The 19,264-nt window shown below is 46.9% G+C and overlaps 1 protein-coding gene across 2 annotated transcripts in view; it reads right to left on the reverse strand.

Annotated features, from left to right (window-relative positions):
• The window catches only part of Gm29721 (predicted gene, 29721), a 47,094-nt gene that overhangs the window by 25,329 nt on the left and 2,501 nt on the right, over nt 1-19,264 (reverse strand). For both annotated transcript variants that reach the window (XM_030250199.1, XM_030250198.1), the window contains exons 2-3: nt 12,978-13,196; nt 3,127-3,191 (exon numbers count right to left, since the gene is read on the reverse strand). In XM_030250199.1, coding sequence (XP_030106059.1) covers nt 3,127-3,191; nt 12,978-13,196 — 284 coding nt within the window. The remainder of the gene's footprint in view (nt 1-3,126; nt 3,192-12,977; nt 13,197-19,264) is intronic.

Raw genomic sequence — 19,264 nt, forward strand, 5'->3', positions numbered from 1 at the left:
TGGAAAACATTCTTTATGAAGTACTATACAGAGAAATGCCAGGATAAAATTAAAGATAAGCTTCTCCCAGTTACAGGAATTACCCTATGAAATTGTCTCCAATCATTTCTAAACCTGTCTCATGTGATTCAGCTAAATAAGATTTTAATACATTAAGTTAATGTATTAAAATAACTAAACCCATTAAGATTTCTAGTACACTCTAGTTTAGTGGGGGTGGGTGTCACAGGACAACGTGTGGGAGTCAGCCCCCCCCATCATGTGGGTTTCTGGGATTGAATTCAGGTTGTCCAGGCTGTTAGGCTTGGCAGTGAGCATCCTTCCCCCAAAAGTCATCTCACTGGTCTCTGGTTGTTAAAATGTGAATATATGTACAGGGGAGGGCACAAGCCCACATGCACACATTGGGGGTAAGGAATGCGAGGGGGGGGGAGCACAAGCCCATGTGCACACATGGGGGGAGGGGATGGGGGGAGAGAGCACAAGCCCACGTGCACACATGGGGGGGATGGGGGGAGAGCACAAGCCCATGTGCACACATGGGGGGGAGGGGATGCGGGCGGGGGAGCACAAGCCCATGTGCATACATGGGGGGGGAGGGGATGCGGGGGGGGGGAGAGCATAAGCCCACGTGCACACATGTGGGGGGGAGGGGATGTGGGAGGGGAGAGTACAAGCCCACATGCACACATGGGGGGGAGGGGATGCGGGGGGGGGAGCACAAGCCCATGTGCATACATGGGGGGGAGGGGGGGAGCACAAGCCCATGTGCATACCTGGCGGGGAGGGGATGCGGGGGGAGAGCATAAGCCCACGTGCACACATGTGGGGGGGAGGGGATGTGGGAGGGGAGAGTACAAGCCCACATGCACACATGGGGGGGGAGGGGATATGGGGGGGGGAAGCACAAGCCCACATGCACACATGTGTGTTCAGGGTTGGGGGGGGAAGAATACTGAAGTAACAGAATATTTGCAACTGTTTTCTAGGTGAATTTGCTATGCTTTCAACATTTCCCCTCTGCCTTTTCCTCCTCCTTCTCCTCTCCTTCTCCCCTCCCCTCCCCCTTACCCCTCTTCTTTTTTTGAGGGGGAAGACAGAACCCAGGGCCCCACAATTGCCAGTCAAGTATTCTACCAAGCCTTGTCCCCAGGCTGCCTCTCACTTTCGAATTTTTAAGTGAACACAGAGTATCGTCAAAACAAAAAGCACAAATGGAATTAGACATCATGCTTCGGAGAGGGCTGCCCTCTCTGGGATAAGCAGCCGGCCCACCCTGCCAGGCATACCAAAAGAACTGACCTTCCTAGATGGTGCTCGGGCAAAACATCAGAACTCTTTCAGGTGTCCCTGCCTCCAGCCAGCCATTCTGCCCCTACGAAATCCGCCCGAGGGAATGACATAGAACTGCCAAGATCCCTGTACAGGATGTTCAAACATCCTGCCCCATGAGGACCAAATGAGCCAGAATAGTCGCTGGCAGTGGGGAGAAGGGTAAATGAATTGGCACTATATCTGATGTATAAAGTCGTAGATACACTTCAGAGATGTCTGCGGTGGTTTGAAGGGGAAATGCCTCTTGTAGGCTCATGTGTTTGAATACTTGGGCCCACTTGATGATGTGCTGGGGGACAGGAAGCTATGGAACCTTAAGGAAGCAGAGCCTTGCTGGAGGTAAGAATATGGGCTTTGAGGGTTAATAGCCTGGTCCCAATTCCTGTTTGCACTCTCTGCTTCCTGTGCATGGATACAACATGATTAGCCAGCTTACTGCTTCTGCCACTATGCCATGCCATGCTTGCTACCTGGAACCATAAGCCAAAATAAACTTCTTCTCCTCCCTAGAGACAGGATTTCTCTAATTGTGCCAGCTAGCCTGGAGAGGCTCTAAGACAGAGAGCCATCCGTCTCTGCCTCCTGAGAGCCAGGATTAAAGGCATGGGCCACCACCACCACCTGGCCAAACCCCTTCATCTTAAGTTGTCTTTGGTGTGAGTGAGCAAGAGAAAAGTAATGAATCCAATGCCATCCTGCCCAGCTTTCATGAGTTGATTCTTGGCTTCCACCATCAGGGTCACAAGGGTTGAACTCCGGTCATCGGGTTTAGCGGCGAGTACCTTTCCCATGAGCCATCTCACAGGGTAGGTTAAGACACTTCATCAAGGTTTATAGAGCACTTTATAGAGCGCTGAAGGGAAATAGGAAGGAAGCCACTGCATTCTTTTTCTAGTTAAATGTGCAGACTAGAGTCACTAACGGGAGTTTCTGCTTTTAACTCTTAACACTACTATGTTTAGTGCCAGAGAATTGATGAACGTGAGTATTCTAGCAGTATAAAGAAGAAAACCAAAGATCAACTGTTGAGCTTACTAAAGACTATTGATAAAGATTCAAAACTCTGCCAAAGAGAAGAAGAAACTGCTAGGCCAATTCCATAAGCGTCATTCGGACATCTTCATTGAGAATTCTGGAGACTGAGTTTCTAATGCCTATGTGTATGTGCACTTGTTTGTAAGGGCAAATTATGCAACCTAAAGAAAATTTAAGCTTGGATGCCTAAATATGAAGTTGTACTTAATAAAATTTTATACCCACATGTGTCAAAAATGTCATCCTGCCCCTGGTACTCAGGTCTCCTTCATGTGACCCCAGCACATTACCTCTAGTATAACCCCAGCCACTGACCTTTTAAATGGAAATTCTACTTGATCTGAGTTGCATATGAAGTCCTTACAGCCCTGGTTAACAGACTGAGGCAGTAAGCCTTGGGGACAACAGTTACATCAGGCAAATAAGCCCTTACCAAATAAGTAAGCTGAAGACACATGGTGGCATTGGCTGCTTGTCGTGGTTCCCCCCCACTCCCCTGTGAACCCTGCTGTCTATCACTGCTTACGGGTGACTGCTTAAAGTTCTCTCATTTGATGTTATACATCGGAGGCCACCTCGGTTCATGATGCAGAAGTAAAAGCCAGCATGATTGTCTCAAAAGCTCTGTAATTTCTTGTCTTGACAATTCCAAGACCATGAACCTTTTTTTTTCCTTTCAACTAAAAAACGTAACACCAAATATTTTAAAACTAGGAAGGATCATTTTACACGGGTTACAGTTTTAACAGCATTTACCTGCAGTTGGAAATTTCCTGGCTCGTTCTTCAAAGAACCATTCTCCGGTTTTGATTTTCACGTTTCTGAAAAGCAAACAGAATCATCTGTTTCAGAGAGGTGCTCCACTCTCTGCCTCCAGGTGACTTAGCACTCACTATGCAGCCCAGCCTCAAACTCACCCCTGCTTCAGCTTCTCAAGTGTTGGGATAATACTTTTTAAACAATAGCACTATTTTAAGTGTGCTTTGCCTGCTTGCATGTCATGCATCATCTGCATACCTGGTATCTTCAGGCACTAGAGTGCCAGATCCCTTGATACTGAAGTTAAAGATAATGGTCAGCTACCTGGCTTGCCCCTGGCCTCTCTCTATGTAGTCCATGGACATCCAACCTTTTGGCTTGAGGAAGAATTGTCTTGGGCCACACATACAGAAGTATCCAACCCAAGGTCAGCTTTGAGTGTGACCCAACACAAAATTCTAAACTTATTAAAGACATTTTGAGATTTTTTTGGGGGGGATGATTTTCTTTTATAATTTTCAGAATGCTCAAACACACTGTCCTAGTTTGCTTTCAGTTGCTGTGACAAACACCTACCAAAAGCAAGAAAGGATTTGTTTGGCTTAGAGGTTATAGTCTACCATCAAAGGAAGCCAGGGCAAGAAGTCAAAGCAGGAAGAAGTAGAGACCACAAGAAAGAATGTGCTAACTGGCTTGTTCCAGATGGCTTGCTCAGCCTACTTTCTTAGACAACGCAGGAGCACCTGCCTAGGGGATGGCACTGCCCACCGTGGGCTTGGCCTTTCCACTTCTATCATCAACCAAGAAAATGCCGGGCAGAGCAGCCCACAGGCAAAGCCAATGGATACAATTCTCCCGTTCATGTTCCTTCTTCCAAGGTGATTTAGTTTGTGTCAAGATGACAAAAACTAACCAGCATGGGGTCTTTGTAGATGACAGGTGTTGTGTCTAGATATCACATAAATGTACATACATCCTCTTGCCACACAAGAGCCACAGGTTGAACAATCCTAGAAGGTCCTGCCCTGCCTGATGGAGGCTGGAATTAAAAACATCAAGCACCTGGCACTCCATCTGCTTCCAGAAGCACCAGCATCCATCTTTACAGCCTTCAACCCTGCTAATGCCCAATTAGCAAATGAGAGATAACTGTTGACCGTGCTTTGCAAATTCCAGCACAGGTGGGGTAGGGGAGAAGGAGGGGAGGGAGAGAGAAGGGGGAGGGAAGGGGAGGGAGAGGGGAGAGAAAGGAAAGAGGAGGGCAGGAATGGCACAAATGAGAAATTGAAATAATCAAATTGAAAAGAAGTAAAGGGTGGGTGGCTGGCGAGATGGCTCAGCGGTTAAGAGCACCGACTGATCTTCCGAAGGTCCTGAGTTCAAATCCCAGCAACCACATGGTGGTTCACAACCATCCGTAATGAGATCTGATGCCCTCTTCTGGTGTGTCTGAGGACTGCTACAGTGTACTTACACGTAATAAATAAATCTTTTAAAAAAAAAGAAGAAGTAAAGGGTGCTGATATAGAAATGGGCAAACTCAAGAAGCTGAAACACCAAAAGTTCAGAGGGTGCCTCCTTGGTCCATAAAGATCAGCTGGAAAGACCACCTTCCCCGGACAAGCTTAACTGTAAGGACCGGAAACTGTGCATTTTCAGGGCATAAAGAATAGTGGTAAACCAGGGCCCATTGCCTCTGTAATATTACATTCCAAAAGACAAGAAGATATTTGTTACATTTCTTGATTAAAAGGGCAAGACCCAGGATTAAACACCCAGCGAGGTCACTGAAGTCCACTGACTTGGAAAATGCAGCCTTCAGCAGTGACTGTGTGGCGAGTGGGCAGTTATGGGAACCGGACAGACCCGACTGCTCTCTTATGAGAGGGGCACTTTGTTGGTTTCCAAAGACCATTAAGTATGCATTTGAATCAAAAAGAAATTCCAGAACCTAACCCACCATTGGCCAAACAGCACAATGTAGGAGGGATTTCAGAGCATATCTGCCCAACATCAGCTTTACGATCCAGCAGAAAGACCAGGGCAGCATAAAAGAGACTCATTCATGACAATACTGAAATGGTTGCATGAGTGACCAGGGCAGAGGCTGAGGCATCTGGAGCCAGTACTTCATTTATGACGACTGCTGGTTTGGGAATACACCCTGGTCTGTCTTGTGAACACGAATATGTTATTATGGAAATCCATATGAAAACATTGTCTACAGAAATACCCACCCCACCTGCCCAGACTCTCAACTCCACCCCTCTGTGACCTTGAGTGCTTACTAGGTAGCACTTGGCCTGATTATCATGCAAGTGCTAGCCTGGGCAAACAGTCTCTTTGCATGGTGACCGGCTTCAGCTGAATGAAGTAGATGACAACCGGGAGAGCAAACCAAAGATGTAATTAAATAAAAAGCTCATGAATTCTCTAAAGGGTTTCAAGCACACTGACCACAAACTGAGCCTGGCCTTGAATAGAAATGGTCACTGCGATCATGTTCTCCCTGTGCATGCTGGTGTGAGCCTACTAATCCTAACCACTCAAGAGGTGGAGGCAGGAGACTTGTGAGTTTGAGGCCACCCTGGACCTGAACTACCTAGCAAGGCCCTGTCTCAAAAATGCATTCTCTTTATTAAGCACCAAAAAGGTATTCTAGGGTTGGGCTCAGTGGGTACATTGGTGCCGAGTTTGGATCTCTAGAAGCCACATAAAGTTAGACGTGATACCTTGAGCCTATAATCCCAGCACTCCCGAGGAAGGGTCAAATTCTCAGGAGCTCAGAGGCCGGCTACCCTGGCATACGCGGTAGTGAACGTTAAAGAGGTCCTGTTTCAGACAAGGTGGAAGAATGGAAGACAGGGCTCTAAAGACCCCTCAGCGGTGCATACTGCTCTCCAGTTTCCGGTACCCATATAGGGCAGCTCGCAACTATCTGTGACTCCAGCTCTGGATCTGATGCCCCTGGCCTCTGAGGGCACCAGCATTTGCATGCACACACTCCACCCCAGACACACACAACAAAACATAAATCTTTACAAGACAAAGGGAGAAGGCGAAGACCAATACCTAAGGGTGTCTCCACTGATCTCCATGTGTGAACACATTTACACACGTGTACACATACATAAACACGCACACTCCCACACACAAAGATATTCTATCATTTTGGATTTTTGTTTGCTTCGTTTGTTTTGGCCGTGTTGTTGTTTGAGACATGATTTCTCTGTGTAGTCTTGACTGTCCTGGAACTTACTCTGTAGACCGGGCTGGCCTCGACCTCATAGAGATCTGCTTACCTCTGCCTCTGAGAGCTGAGAATGAAGGTATGCGGCTCCACTGTCCAACAATTTCTACCTTTTTACTGTCTGCTTTGTCTTCAAGACTTCAAAGAATATTAAAAATCTTTACTTTCTTCTTATACATGAATAAAATATCATGACCCTGTAAATAGTGTCCCTGCTCTCAATCCAAGCATACACATGAAGTGAACTGTGTCACACCGTGAGAACTGGACATATAACACTGCCAGTTAGGAACTCTTCCTGGCTATGTCTGACTATGTGAAGTACTTTATAGACGATCCCTGACTTGTCTATACCTCATGGGAAACACGAGGGTCTGGAGACAGAGCTCATGGAAAGTCCCGGGGTCCAGCCCCAGCCCGCTGCCCCCAAGCAGTGAGGCTCTGGAAAGGAGGTCTCTGCCCACAGTGCTACCAGTGGGCTTTGGGAAAGCCTATGGCGTTTAAAACAAACAGTGGGCAGTGAAGACACTGACCTCTATCCTCAGCACCAATTAAAAGCCTGCTTGGACGTGCCCGGCTGTCACTTTGCTGTCTTTTCAGATGGCTGGTCCTTCCTCACAGAGTAACTGCATGCACAGACAAAGAGAGAATATGACATCTCTCACATTCACAATGGGTCACATGCCTTTGCGGGCTGAAAGTATAAACAATGGAATTATGGAAATACTGAGGGTTGGTCTGAAATCTATAGGGTTCCCCCCATCCCCTAAACTTTAGGAAGTTTAACTTTAATACAAAACATAATTGTTGCAGGACCTTTGTTAAAATGTCACTTGATTTTCAATAAAACTTCCCCATGCCATGCAGAAAACACAACATGCCATCCCGTAAGAGCACACTTATGTCTGATCCAAATCCCAACTCAGCAGGATCTAGTGATACGGGCCTGGAGTCCCAGCTATGGCAGAGGCTGATGCAGGAGAATCACAAGCTTGAGTCTAGACTGCCAGGACAAAGGACAAAGCCAGGGAGGCTTTTAACTAGACCGTGGCTCAAAATGTAAATATAATCACGTAAACTCATGGGTAAATATAAGCACGTAAACTCAGCCTGGTGATGGGCACTTGCCTGGCACATGCAAGGCTCCACTCCCCAAGTCCTAATCTAAAAAGTGATTTAATCTAGGGCTCAGAGGGTAGTATACTGGCCACGAAACAAACCAAACCAAACTAACCAAACAAAAACCCTTAAGTACCGGAATTCAGCTCCCTACCACCCATATACATGTTGGGTGGGCGTGGCCACTCCATCTATAATTCCAGCATACAGAAGGTGGAGACAGGGGATCCCTGGAGGAAGCCGGCTAGAAGAGCGCAGCTGATGAGCTCTAGTGTCAAGTGAGAGACCCCCCAACTCAACATATAAGGTGGAGGAAGACACCTGACATCAATCTCTGCCCGCCACGCACACATACACGTACACGTACACACACGTGCTACAAAAGAAAAGGCTTTCTGAACCAAACCGAGTCCCTTCTAACACATCCCAGAATCGTATGGCAATGGTTTCTGCTTATAGCAATAATTCAGGACTGGGCGGATGCCAGGTCAGCTTTCTACTGGACTCTCTCAATCCCCTCTCCTCTGCCATCATGATGGTGCGTCCAGGACACTGCAGCCATCCAGAACAGAGCTCCAGAACATCAGTACCGACTGCTGCAGTCTGGAACTCTCCATCTCAAACTCTGTGTGCTGTGCTCTATGTGAACTTGACACAGGCTGAAGTCATCTGAGGCGGGGAGCCTCGATTGAGAAAATGCCTCCATAACATTGGGCTGTAGGCAAGACCATAAGACATTTTTTAACTACTGACTGATGTGGTGGGGTCTAGCACATTGTAGGTGGGGCCGTCCCTGAGGTGGGGGTGGGGAGTGGTGGGGGGGGGGGTCCTTGGTTCTATAACAGTGGTTCTCAACCTGTGGGTCAGGACCCCTTAAGGGGTTGCCTAAGGCCATCAGAAAATACAGATATTTACATTATGACTAGCAAAATTACAGTTATGAAGTAGTAACCAAAATAATTTTATGGTTGGGGGTCAGTACAACACGAAGGACTGTAAAGGGTCAAAGCATTAGGAAGGTTGCATTAGGAAGGGTCCCCAACCCCTCAGCTTCTGGAGAAAGCAGAATTACAAGGCCACACTTGCAGAGCATTCCTCTTGCTCTATCAGCACAGTCTTCCACCTCAGACCACCAGATGACAGCCATAGCATTGTTGTGGCTTCTGTGGGTCAGAGTTCACTTTAACAGCAGTCCCCAGGACCCAGGACAGAAGCAGAAGCTTTCCATTGCCTCTCAAGACTGGGCTTCTCCAGGGCTGCCTAATCCCAGCAGGCAGACCAGGATCAATAAAGAGGAGCCAAGGCTCCACACTGCTTCACAGCCTCAGGCACCCTGCCCTCTGCTTCTGCATCCCCTCCAAAATGTGGGCAGCAGTAAGTAACCGCCCTTAAGGTAGGTTGGAGCTCTAAGCAAGGCTTAAAAGGACTTTCCCACCACTGTGGTCTGGGAGCAACTGGCAGCTCTGAGTCTGGCTCCCCATCTCTCCCAGTTCTGAGCTCTTGGTCTCAGCAGATCTCCAAGAGAAAACTTGTCCTGAAGGAAGAAGTCGGCTGCCAAATATCTGGGGCCTCCAGCAGCTTACAGTCAGCACACTTCACCGGCCATTTGCTCTGTAGAAATTTAAATTGTATACCATTCTTAAAAAAGAGAGTAGTTAGAGACCTGGGACAGGGGAGACTCCCAGGAGTCTATGGGGGTGACCCTAGCTGAGAATCCTAGTAGCTAGGGATACTAGGGAAAGGGAGACTGAAGTGGCCTCCCCCTGTAGCCAGGCAGGACTTCCAGTAGAGGGAGGGGACATCAACCCACCCACAAAACCTTCAACCCAAAATTTGTCCTGCCTACAAGATGCACAGGGATAAAGATGGAGCAGAGATTGAGGGAACAGCCAACCAGTGTCTAGCCCAACTTGAGACCCATCCCATGGGAGAGAGCCAATCCCTGACACTATTAGTGACACTCTGCCCTGACACTATTAGTGACACTCTGCTATGCTTGCAGACAGGAGCCTAGCATAACTGTCCTCTGAGAGGCTTCACCCAGCAGCTGATAGAAACAGATGCAGAGACCCATAGCCACACATTAGGTGGAGTTCTGGGAGACTTGTGGAAGAGTAGGGGATAGGATTGAGTGAGGCAGAGGGGCCAAGGACACCATGAGAAGATCTACAGAGTCAACTAGCCTGGGCCCGTGGAAGCTCACAGAGACTGAATCACCAACCAAAGAACATGCAGGGGTGGGCCTAGGCCCCCTGCACACTTGTAGCAGATATACAGTTGGGTCTTTATATGGGTCCTCTAGCAATTGGAGCGTGGGCTATTGAAAGGAAATAAAACTGTAATCCATGTAATGTATGTTAAATAGCCCAAAGAGTTGTTTCTGAGCTTTGAAACCTGGGGCTGAAAACATAGCAGAACAGACCAGGACATGCCCGGGCAAGCCCATCGCCTCCCTAGCTCCCACCCCTCTGACCTAAGTTAAATGTTACAAGCTGCTGATGTTTAAATGGACCAATCATGTGAAACCGCGCCAATTCCTCCCCCAGCCCCACTCCTTTTCTATAAAAACCCCTAGCTTCCAAGCCTCGTGGTCGAATCCACTGTCTCCTGTTGTGTGAGATACGTTTCGACCCGGAGCTCCGCCATTAAAAAACCTCTTGTTGTTACATCAAGGTGCTGTGTTCTATTTGTGATTCTTGGGTGCACGCCGAATCGTGAGCTGAGTGGGGGTTTCCCCACTGAGTTCTTTCACTATCAGACCATTGGCTCCCTTTCCCCCATCTGGAGTGCCTGGCTAGGCCTCAGTGTGAGAGGATGTGCCTAGTCCTGCTGGGACTTCACTTCCCAAGGGAGGGGGCAGAAGGGGAGGGGCTTGTAAGGTTAAGACTGAGAGGAGAGGGGGGAGGGGGGCTGAGATTGTGATGTAAAGTGAACAAATAAATTAATAATGATAAAAAAAAAAGAGTCTAGCTGGGCGTGGTTGTGCACGCCTTTAATCCCAGCACTTGGGAGGCAGAGGCAGGCGAATCTCTGATTTCGAGGCCAGCCTGGTCTACAAAATGAGTTCCAGGACAGCCAGGGCTATACAGAGAAACCCTGTCTTGAAAAACCAAAAAAAAAAAAAAAAAAAAAAAAAAGTCTCACTCCTGCATAGCCTGGAACTTACTGAAACCCACCATGCCTGCCCCTTCTTTGTATACTTTTAATTGGCACGCCCAAGTCTCCCTCTTTCTTGATTTAAAAAGTCTAGTTCCCTCATCCAGTTCTTTTTTTTTTCTTTTTTTTTTTTTCTGAGGGAAAAAGCAAGGGGAAGAAACGTGGTTGGAATCAAGACCCTTTCCTAGGTCCCATGTGATACAGGGAGATGGCGGACAGCTAAGCTATGCAGGGTGGTGGCCCCAAGAGGACAGAGTTGGAGACAGGCGTGAGGGGTGCAAAGAGGAGAGAGAAAGCCCCACTTGCTGCAAATTAGCTTCTAACATGGCTTCCTTCATGAACCCACCTGGAGTGATGCAATGATTGCAGGTTATTTTGAAAAACATCCTTATTGCAAAATAAGGAAGCTGGGGGTTATAGACTTGACTATAGCTCTGTGTGTTTAGCAGGTCAGGTTACAGTGCTGGGCAGGATGCCCTAGGGCAGAGATATCAACACAGAGCTCCCTCCTAGGAGAGCACACCAGCCCAGCCCTTCTTTCTTGATCTTTAGTTTGCAGTTAACTATTAGAAGGGCTTGTTTAGAGCCTGTATTAGGGTTGACTGTAGTCATCCAAGCCAGGTGGCTGACTGAGCAGGGAAGGGAGTCCTTGGAACTTTCTGAAGATGCACTCCCCTCTCTAGGCCCACACCCACACCATGTGGTCAGGGTAGCTATGGTCCTGCTGAGGGGTTTTCTCTTGAACTAAGAAAACCTGAAGGATGCCTTACTCCAGCCATCCCAGGAAAGGGGGCAGGCGATCCAGGACAGGGCCATAGGTGCCGTGACAGAAGGGACAGGGCAGAGCGCCTTGCACCTTTGCTGGATGCCTGACATGCATTAAGCCTTGCAAAGGGACAGAAAACCAAGCATCAATGTTAGGGTATCCAGGCAGACAGCCCTCCTGGTCCAGGAAGGAAAGCCAGGCTTATGGTGCTCTGTGAGTGTATGCATCTTCCACGATCTGGTCTAGAGACCTCTGACAGGAGCAGTAAGGCTTTACAAGCTGCTCTCAGACCAGAGTGCCTGCTCACTCTCTCTTCCAGTTTCATGTTCTCAAGACACCTACAATCTGCTCTTACATGGAATGGTGGGACGGCAGGTCCAATGTGCTCTTAGTTTTCGAAATGGCTTGTTGAAAGACACCATGTCTATGTTTAAAAACCTCAGTAGCAACCAGGTGCTACAACGCACGCTTTTAGTCCCAGTACTTGTAGGCAGAGACAGGTGGATCTCTGAGTTTCAGTCCAGCCTGGTCTATAAACTGAGTTCCAGGCCAGCCAGGGTTACATAGAGAAACCCATCTCAAAACAAAACAAAATCTCATAAGAGATGTCTCACTGGTTAAGTGCACTGGCTGCTCTTCCAGAGGCCCTGGGTTCAATTCCCAGAATCCACAGTGGCTCACAACCATCTATAATTTTAGTTCCAGGGAACACAATGCCCTCTTCTGGCCTTCATGGGCATCAGGAATACACACTATGCACAGACATACATACATGTAAAATATATAGCAGTAGACTCAGTAAATGATCAATAGGTACCATTGATTTCTGTATTTGAAACCACTTCCCTCATTCAAAACACAATCCCAGAAAGCAACTCAGGACCTTACTTGCATCCCTGCAGTTATTCCCTGATACTTTTCCTGATGGGGATGAGGGCTAAGAAAATCAAGACATTGGGTTGGGTGTACAGTGGCCCCGAAATCTCAGCTCGTGAAAAAGGCTGGAGGATCGGGAGCTCGGGACCAGCCTCGGCTACACATCTTGAGTTTGAGGCCAGCCTGGGTTTCATGAGACCCTCTTTTAAAATAAACAACAACAACAATAAAAACTAAGTCAATAGTCGAGAAATCCCAAAAAATGACAAGTTATGGAACAGTCTATCATCAGTCACCAAACATTCATAAATAAAGATGTCTTATGTTTTATGGCTGGGTATGATGGCACATGGCTTTAATCCCAACACGCAGGAGTCGGATCTCTGTAAATTTGAGGGCAGCCTGATCTATATATCAATTTGCAGATTGGCCAGGGATATACAGTGAGACCCTGTCTCCAATAAAGTTTACATAATAAAGCCATTTTTAAATTTAAATATCTCCTTTCCATCTGTAGCTTGTGCAGCCTGGGAATCTATGAATCAGACTTGGTATGATGGCTTTCAGGAAACACTTACTGATGACTGAGGTGTGCTGGGCCATCCCTGAGTCCTGGGTCAGAGGAGAAACAGAGCACTATTACACATAGGAACACACGCACACCCTACCCGCGATGCTTACCTGTCCTCAAAGCAAACCGTGCACTTCCATGCACGAGTCCTCCGCAGGAACACACGGCACTCGGAACACACGCGGTGGCTGCAGCCCTGACACACGGCCCCACGGTTCAGCAGAAGGCCCAGAGCCCGCTGGCAACGTGCACAGCACTTTTCCTTGTATTCCTGGCTAGAGCTCTTCGCCCCCTTCCACCGAAGATGCTGCAGGTGTGATTTCAGTTTCCTGTGACCCAACAAGTTGAATAATGATTGGTTGGTGTAATGATTTGTTGTCATTGCCAGCTTGGCATAACCTGAAATCATTTGGGAAGAGCCTCAACAAGGATCGTCTACCTTGGGTTGGACTGTGGACGTATCTGTGGGAGATTGTCATAAGTTAATTAATGTAGAAAGACCCAGCCACTGTGGGTGGCACCATCCCCTAGACAGGGCATGAATTGTATGAGAAGGAGAAATGGAGTGGGGCAAGCAAGTAAGCAAATATGCATTGGTTCCTCTCTGCTCTTGGCCATGGGTGTGATGTGTCTGGCTATTTGAAGTTTCTACCTGGACTTCCCTACAATATTGGGTGGTAACCTGGAATTATAAGATGAAATCAGCCTCTTTTTCCCTCAAAGTGCCTTTTTTCCCCCAGGGTGATTTATCATAGCAACAGAGATAAAACTCAGATTTATGAAGCTAAACTACAGGAGCCTCCACAGCGCCTTACCCTGGTCTCTCACCTCAGCCGTCGAAGCCTGGGCTCAAGCGAAACAGTGTAGATCCCAGAGGCAGCTCAGGCTCTGCCTGCCCTTTCAGAATAAAACCTTCCACACCAGTGGCCAAGACACTGTTACTATTCCAAACAGCTATTCTATTCTATTCTAAAATCCAATAAAGTTCCATTTTTCTCGGTCTGTTATTATCCCAGTAAATCAGAGTTTACAAGTACGTTTAAAGGGTTTTGAAGTAAAGGCGGGACCAGGCGTGGTGGCTCCTCCCTTTAATCGCGGTGCTTGGGACAAAGAAGCAGGTGGATCTCTATGAGTTCAAAGTCAGCCAGGTCTACATACACTGGGAGTTCTGGGAACTCTTAGTGGAAAGAGAGCTTGTCTTAAATAAATAAATAAATAAATAATAAGCAAGCAAGGGGAAAAAATTGTATTTTTGGCTAAGCAGACCATTTCCTTCCTTAAGAATGTTATTTTACGTGTGTGGTATTTTTTTTCCTCGTAGATGTTTAACATGCACGTATGTTAGTTCATCATGGGCATGCTGTGCCTCTGGAGGCCCAAGAGGGTATCGGGCCCCTGGGCCTGGAGTTACAGATGATTAAGTACCATGTGGCTGCTGGGAATCAAACCCAGACCCTCTGGAAAAGCAGCCAGTGCTCTTAACTGCTGAGCCATCTCCCCTGTAACTCTGGAAAAGTTCTCCTATTAAAAACATTCGTTTGTACTGAAAGACCCACAACGTGAGGACTCTTCCACGTTCTGACTCAGGAGAGGCGACACCCCAAAATCACCAACGAGAAAACGGTCTTGCTGCAAATTGCAAGAGGATTTTTATTCAAGAGCGCTCTCGGGCCCACGGTCATACACCACGCAGGGGTAGAGGACTGTGGCGCCCCGAGTAGCTGAGTAAAGGGGTATTTAAAGGAGAAAAACCACAACTCAAGGAGGTGGGAAGGGAGTTGTTGGAAAATACCAAAAATACCAGGTAAGAGTCACAAGGAAGTACAAAGTCACAGGTGTCACAAGGAATACCTGGTAATTGTTAACTCTCAAGACAGTTTCTAAGAGCCCCTAACAATAGCACATTTGCATTGCAGCTTCTGGTAATGGTCAGGGTGACTTTCTTTGAATGAACACTCTTTGAACCCAGGAAGTGGGTGGGTGGAGTCACTATCTGTTTTATGATTAGCATACCTTGGAGCACTGAGTTTACTACTCTTTCATTCCCCCCTTCTTCTTGTTAGTAGTTCTAATCTTAGAACTAGATACTATCTTTTTCCTGACATACTTGATCCTTTATGGCATGGTACTGTTGTCTCAAAACTAAAAGCCGCACTGCACTAATTTTTGTTCTAATAAGGGTGACTTGCCTATTTAACACACATGGACCTATAATTAAAAGCAGAAGCAAAATCAAAAGGGGTCCCATAAAGGTAGAAAGTAGGGTGGTTAAGAGTACAAGATAAGGGCCTTTCCACCGGAGTATCAAGGTTTTCTGCGTGGAGACGTCTAATGTAGCAGGTCTTCTTCTCTTTTTTTTTTTTTTTTTTAAGATTTATTTATTTATTTATTTATTTATTATATGTAAGTACACTGTCTGAAGAGAGCTACCAGAAGAGGGCATCAGATCGCATTATGGGTGGTTGTGAGCCACCATGTGGTTGCTGGGATTTGAACTTCGGACCTTCGGAAGAGCAGTCGGGTGCTCTTACCCACTGAGCCATCTCACCAGCCCAGGTCTTCTTTTCTTGAGTAGGCCTTCTGGAGCTGCTTTTTCGCTCGCTGTCTCACTCACTGGAGCACCTTGAGCCTAGAGAACAAAGGCTGGGAAAGCAGCATGTCAGCACCATGTACAGAGGCTATTTTTACCAGTGGAGGGGGCCCCCCTGTAGAGTAATTTATAGGGGGGTCAGTCTAAACTGTCCAGGGGTGTTTCTATCCCTGAAAAGCATAAAGGGTAGGAGAGCTATCCAATCATTAGTGCCAGTCTCCGCTGTCAATTTGGTAAGGGTCTCTAATGGTTCTATTTGTTCTCTCTACCTGTCCTGAGCTTTGGGGCCTGCGTGCACAATGTAACTTCTAACCGATCTCTAATATCTTGGCCAGTCCCTGATTTACCTGGGCAACAAAGACAGGTCCTTTATTGGATCCAATTACCTTGGGAAGGTTTCTTTTAGAAATTCTACCTCGTCATAGCACAGGCCTTGCAGCTTTTGACTATTTCTTCTGCCAAGTCAGAGAGTCCTGTAACATAGTTGTCAAAGGACCTAACCACACCTTTGAATTTCTTGGCCCCCAGGCCAAGTCAAATACTGTCCATAGCTTGATAGTGCTCAGCGGTGTATCTAAAGCTGGTCTCTCTGATGTCATAATCATCTTTAGGCTCCTTGACTGCCAGGATCATTGCTCCTTGGGCCACCTGATTGGCGGTTAGATCTGCCACCTGATTTTTTTTAGCCACAGCATCTTAGGTCTTTTTCTTCAGATGTCAACAGCCCTCTTTGTATATTGCCCCGTACAGTGGCAAAAGCATACCTGTTGTCAGTGTAGACTTTTCTTTGCCATTCATAGAGCTTGTCTTAAAGTCACAAGTTCAGCTTTCTGGGCCGACGTCCCTCAGGAAGGCTGCTGGCCTAGATCACTTGCTTTCTGTTCACCACCATACTGCTGTCCCCGCCTTCTGCTTACCTTTAACCTCGAGGCTACTGTCCTCAGGCCAAGGCTGATCTGATCCTTCAGATCATTTCTTCTGCCAGAATGTCAGCGCAGTGATGAGTAGGTGCAGTCTCACGCAGTGGGACAGCAGGTGGAATGAAGCGAAGATCACTCATTTAGACAACAAAAAGCTCTGATGTGTCACAGGAGCGTTGGTAATGCTTTCAAGAGTGTGGGATGCCACTACAGTTATTTGCTGTCCCAGAGTGAGCTTATCAGCATCCTTGACAAGCAGATTATGGCAGCAATAGCTTTCAGGCAAGAAAACCACCCGCTGGCAACAGGGTGTAACTTCTTGGATAGGTAAGTCACTGGCCTTTTTCAAAGTCTCAAAGTCTGAGTAAGGACTCCTCTGGTGACCCCTGCTCTCTCTTTTACATAAAGAGTGAAAGGCTTGGTTAGGTCAGGCATAGGCTGGCCATCAGTAGGGCCTTTTTAATCTCTTTAAAGGCTTTCTGGTGATCTGGGGTCCACACAAACACCTCGCTTCCTTGGTTAGGGGGTGCAACTGGGCAGCTAAGGTCGCCAACCCAGGTATCTAGAGTCTGTAGAAGCCAGCAGTGCCCAAGAATTTTCTTACTTGCCTTGGTGTAGTTGGGGTGGGGATCTGAGTTACAGTCTTTTTCTGACTTCTTTTAGCCACTGCTTTCCACCTCGAAGGGTGTATCCCAAATAAGTCACTTCAGTCTGACACAGCTGAGCCTCTTTAGCTGAGGCTCGGTCTTCAGTTGCCCAGGTTTCCTGTCTAGATCCTGTCTTTTCTTTTTCTCCTACCACTGTGGCAAATTTCTTTCTTGTCTACTATCCCTCCTGTTTTCTCTTTCTTTTGCCTCCTGCCTCTCTCTCTCTCACACACACACTTTCTCTGCCTCTTTTACTAGATCGCATAACTGTCTCTTTCTTGTAATACACCTTTTAATCTCTGAAGTTTCTTTCTGATATCGGGAGCTGACTGCCTTATGAAAGGCCATGGCCACTGAGGCCTTTTGGGCTTCCGAGGTAAGATCAAAGGGAGTGATCCGCCTGAAGGCTTCCATAAGCCTTTCAAGGAACACAGAGGAAGGTTCGATCAGCCCCTGCATTACCTCTTACCTTAGCCAAATTAGTGGGCCCGTTTTGAGGCACCTTGGAGACCGGAGCCTGGTGATAGATTTTTAAGCTCTCCCTACCTTTAGCCATGTTGCAGTTTCAACTGGGGCGAGTCAAAGGGAATCCCATGTTGATCTCATTTTGTAGCTGTGTAGACCGCCCGTTGGCTCCCAGGCTATTTTTCTAGCCTCTAACAGAATTCTCTCTTGCTCTTCGGTTGTTAAAAGCATCTGTAACCGCTGTTGACAGTAATCCCAAGTAGGCCGATAAGAGAACATAAGGAACTCCGCCAACCCTGTGAGGTGTTGGGGATCCTGAGAAAGGGGGTGGTTAGTTTTCCAGTTATAAATACCAGCAGAGGAAAATGACCAGTACTGAAGGGTTTAAAGTTTGGGCGGGTCCACCAGAGTCCGCCCGGACTCTGCTCTGCGGGTCCCTGTGGCTCCATGTACTCACAGCGGTCCACCTCTCAACGCCCCGAGGGGTTTGGGGTTCCCTTGGCGGCTGGGGTCGAGGCTGTGGATAAGGGGAAGGTTGTGGACTAGGCCACTCAGGAGGCTTTATAGATTTTAGAGGAGCCGATTTAGCTGGTGGCTCCAATTCAGGAGAAGCCTTCAATTTCTCTTGTAACATGAAAGCACAACCACAATTTTGAGAAGCAAAACCCAATTTTAACAGTGTAAACAATCTATTTTCTTTAAAAATGAACTCTAAAAACATTACTTGCTACAAAGTTTGGCTGTCTGTTCCTGCACACAAACACAAGAAGGTGTAGCCGCCAATATATCTCAAAGACACTACCCTAAATCTTATCTTTTATAAATCAGATTTCTAGGATAAGAATTACACAGAATATTACCCAATTCAGGCGTATCTTTAGAGACCTGTTCCCATGGGTTGTCTCATGCTGCATGTTGTAGTTCTAAATTACTCTAACCCAGAGTTACCAGTTTTAAGTCAACTTTTTGTTACCAATGTTACAAATTTTTAATCATAACCAATAACTTATGAGCCACTAATCTATAACCAAGACATATAAAACATATTTATACTTTTGAAACTATTTAGAAACAAAAATGAAATGGCCATATACATTTGCCCATTTAAACCAAACAAAATTCTTAATTTTTTTTCTAGCTGTAATTTCAAGAGAGGAGCACCTTGTCACCTGATGAATCCAATTTTTGTAGGAAAAACAGCCATCTGCTCCCTTACCATAGAACTTTGAGAAGCTGCTGGTCCCTATAAGAACAGCATTTATAATCAGTGCCTAGCAGGGCTTCTCTAGCCACACTAGATTCCTAACTACAGGTGCAGGGTTCCAAAGACCAATTAATACTGTTTATTTTATTTTATTTTTTTATTACCAAATTATCTCCAGATAGTCGGAGAGTACTGCTTTTCTCAAAACCCATTTTCTCACATCTCAGGTGTAAACTATCTCTAGTCAGGGTATAAAGCACCTATGAGAATTACCTTTGTTTCTCTAGATTTTCACATAGCTCTAAACACGTACACAAAAACACATAAAACAGAAACCAACAAATCCAGACACACTCGACCCTTTCTTGTCCTCCACAAGCAGGCAAAAGAACTAGACGATTTTGGAGGGGGAAGCTTCCGCTTCAACAGAACTCGGTCCCTCTGACCGATCCGGAGACGGCCAGGCGTCCCTGGCTCTCCTTACCTCCCAGGGCGTCCCCCAGGGCCACAGCCTGTGGTCCTCCTAGCACGTCTGCTGACCACAGTCCTCCGGTCCTTACGGCCCAAAAGG

Source organism: Mus musculus, chromosome 17, assembly GCF_000001635.26.
Source record: "Mus musculus strain C57BL/6J chromosome 17, GRCm38.p6 C57BL/6J".
Classification (NCBI taxonomy): domain Eukaryota; kingdom Metazoa; phylum Chordata; class Mammalia; order Rodentia; family Muridae; genus Mus; species Mus musculus.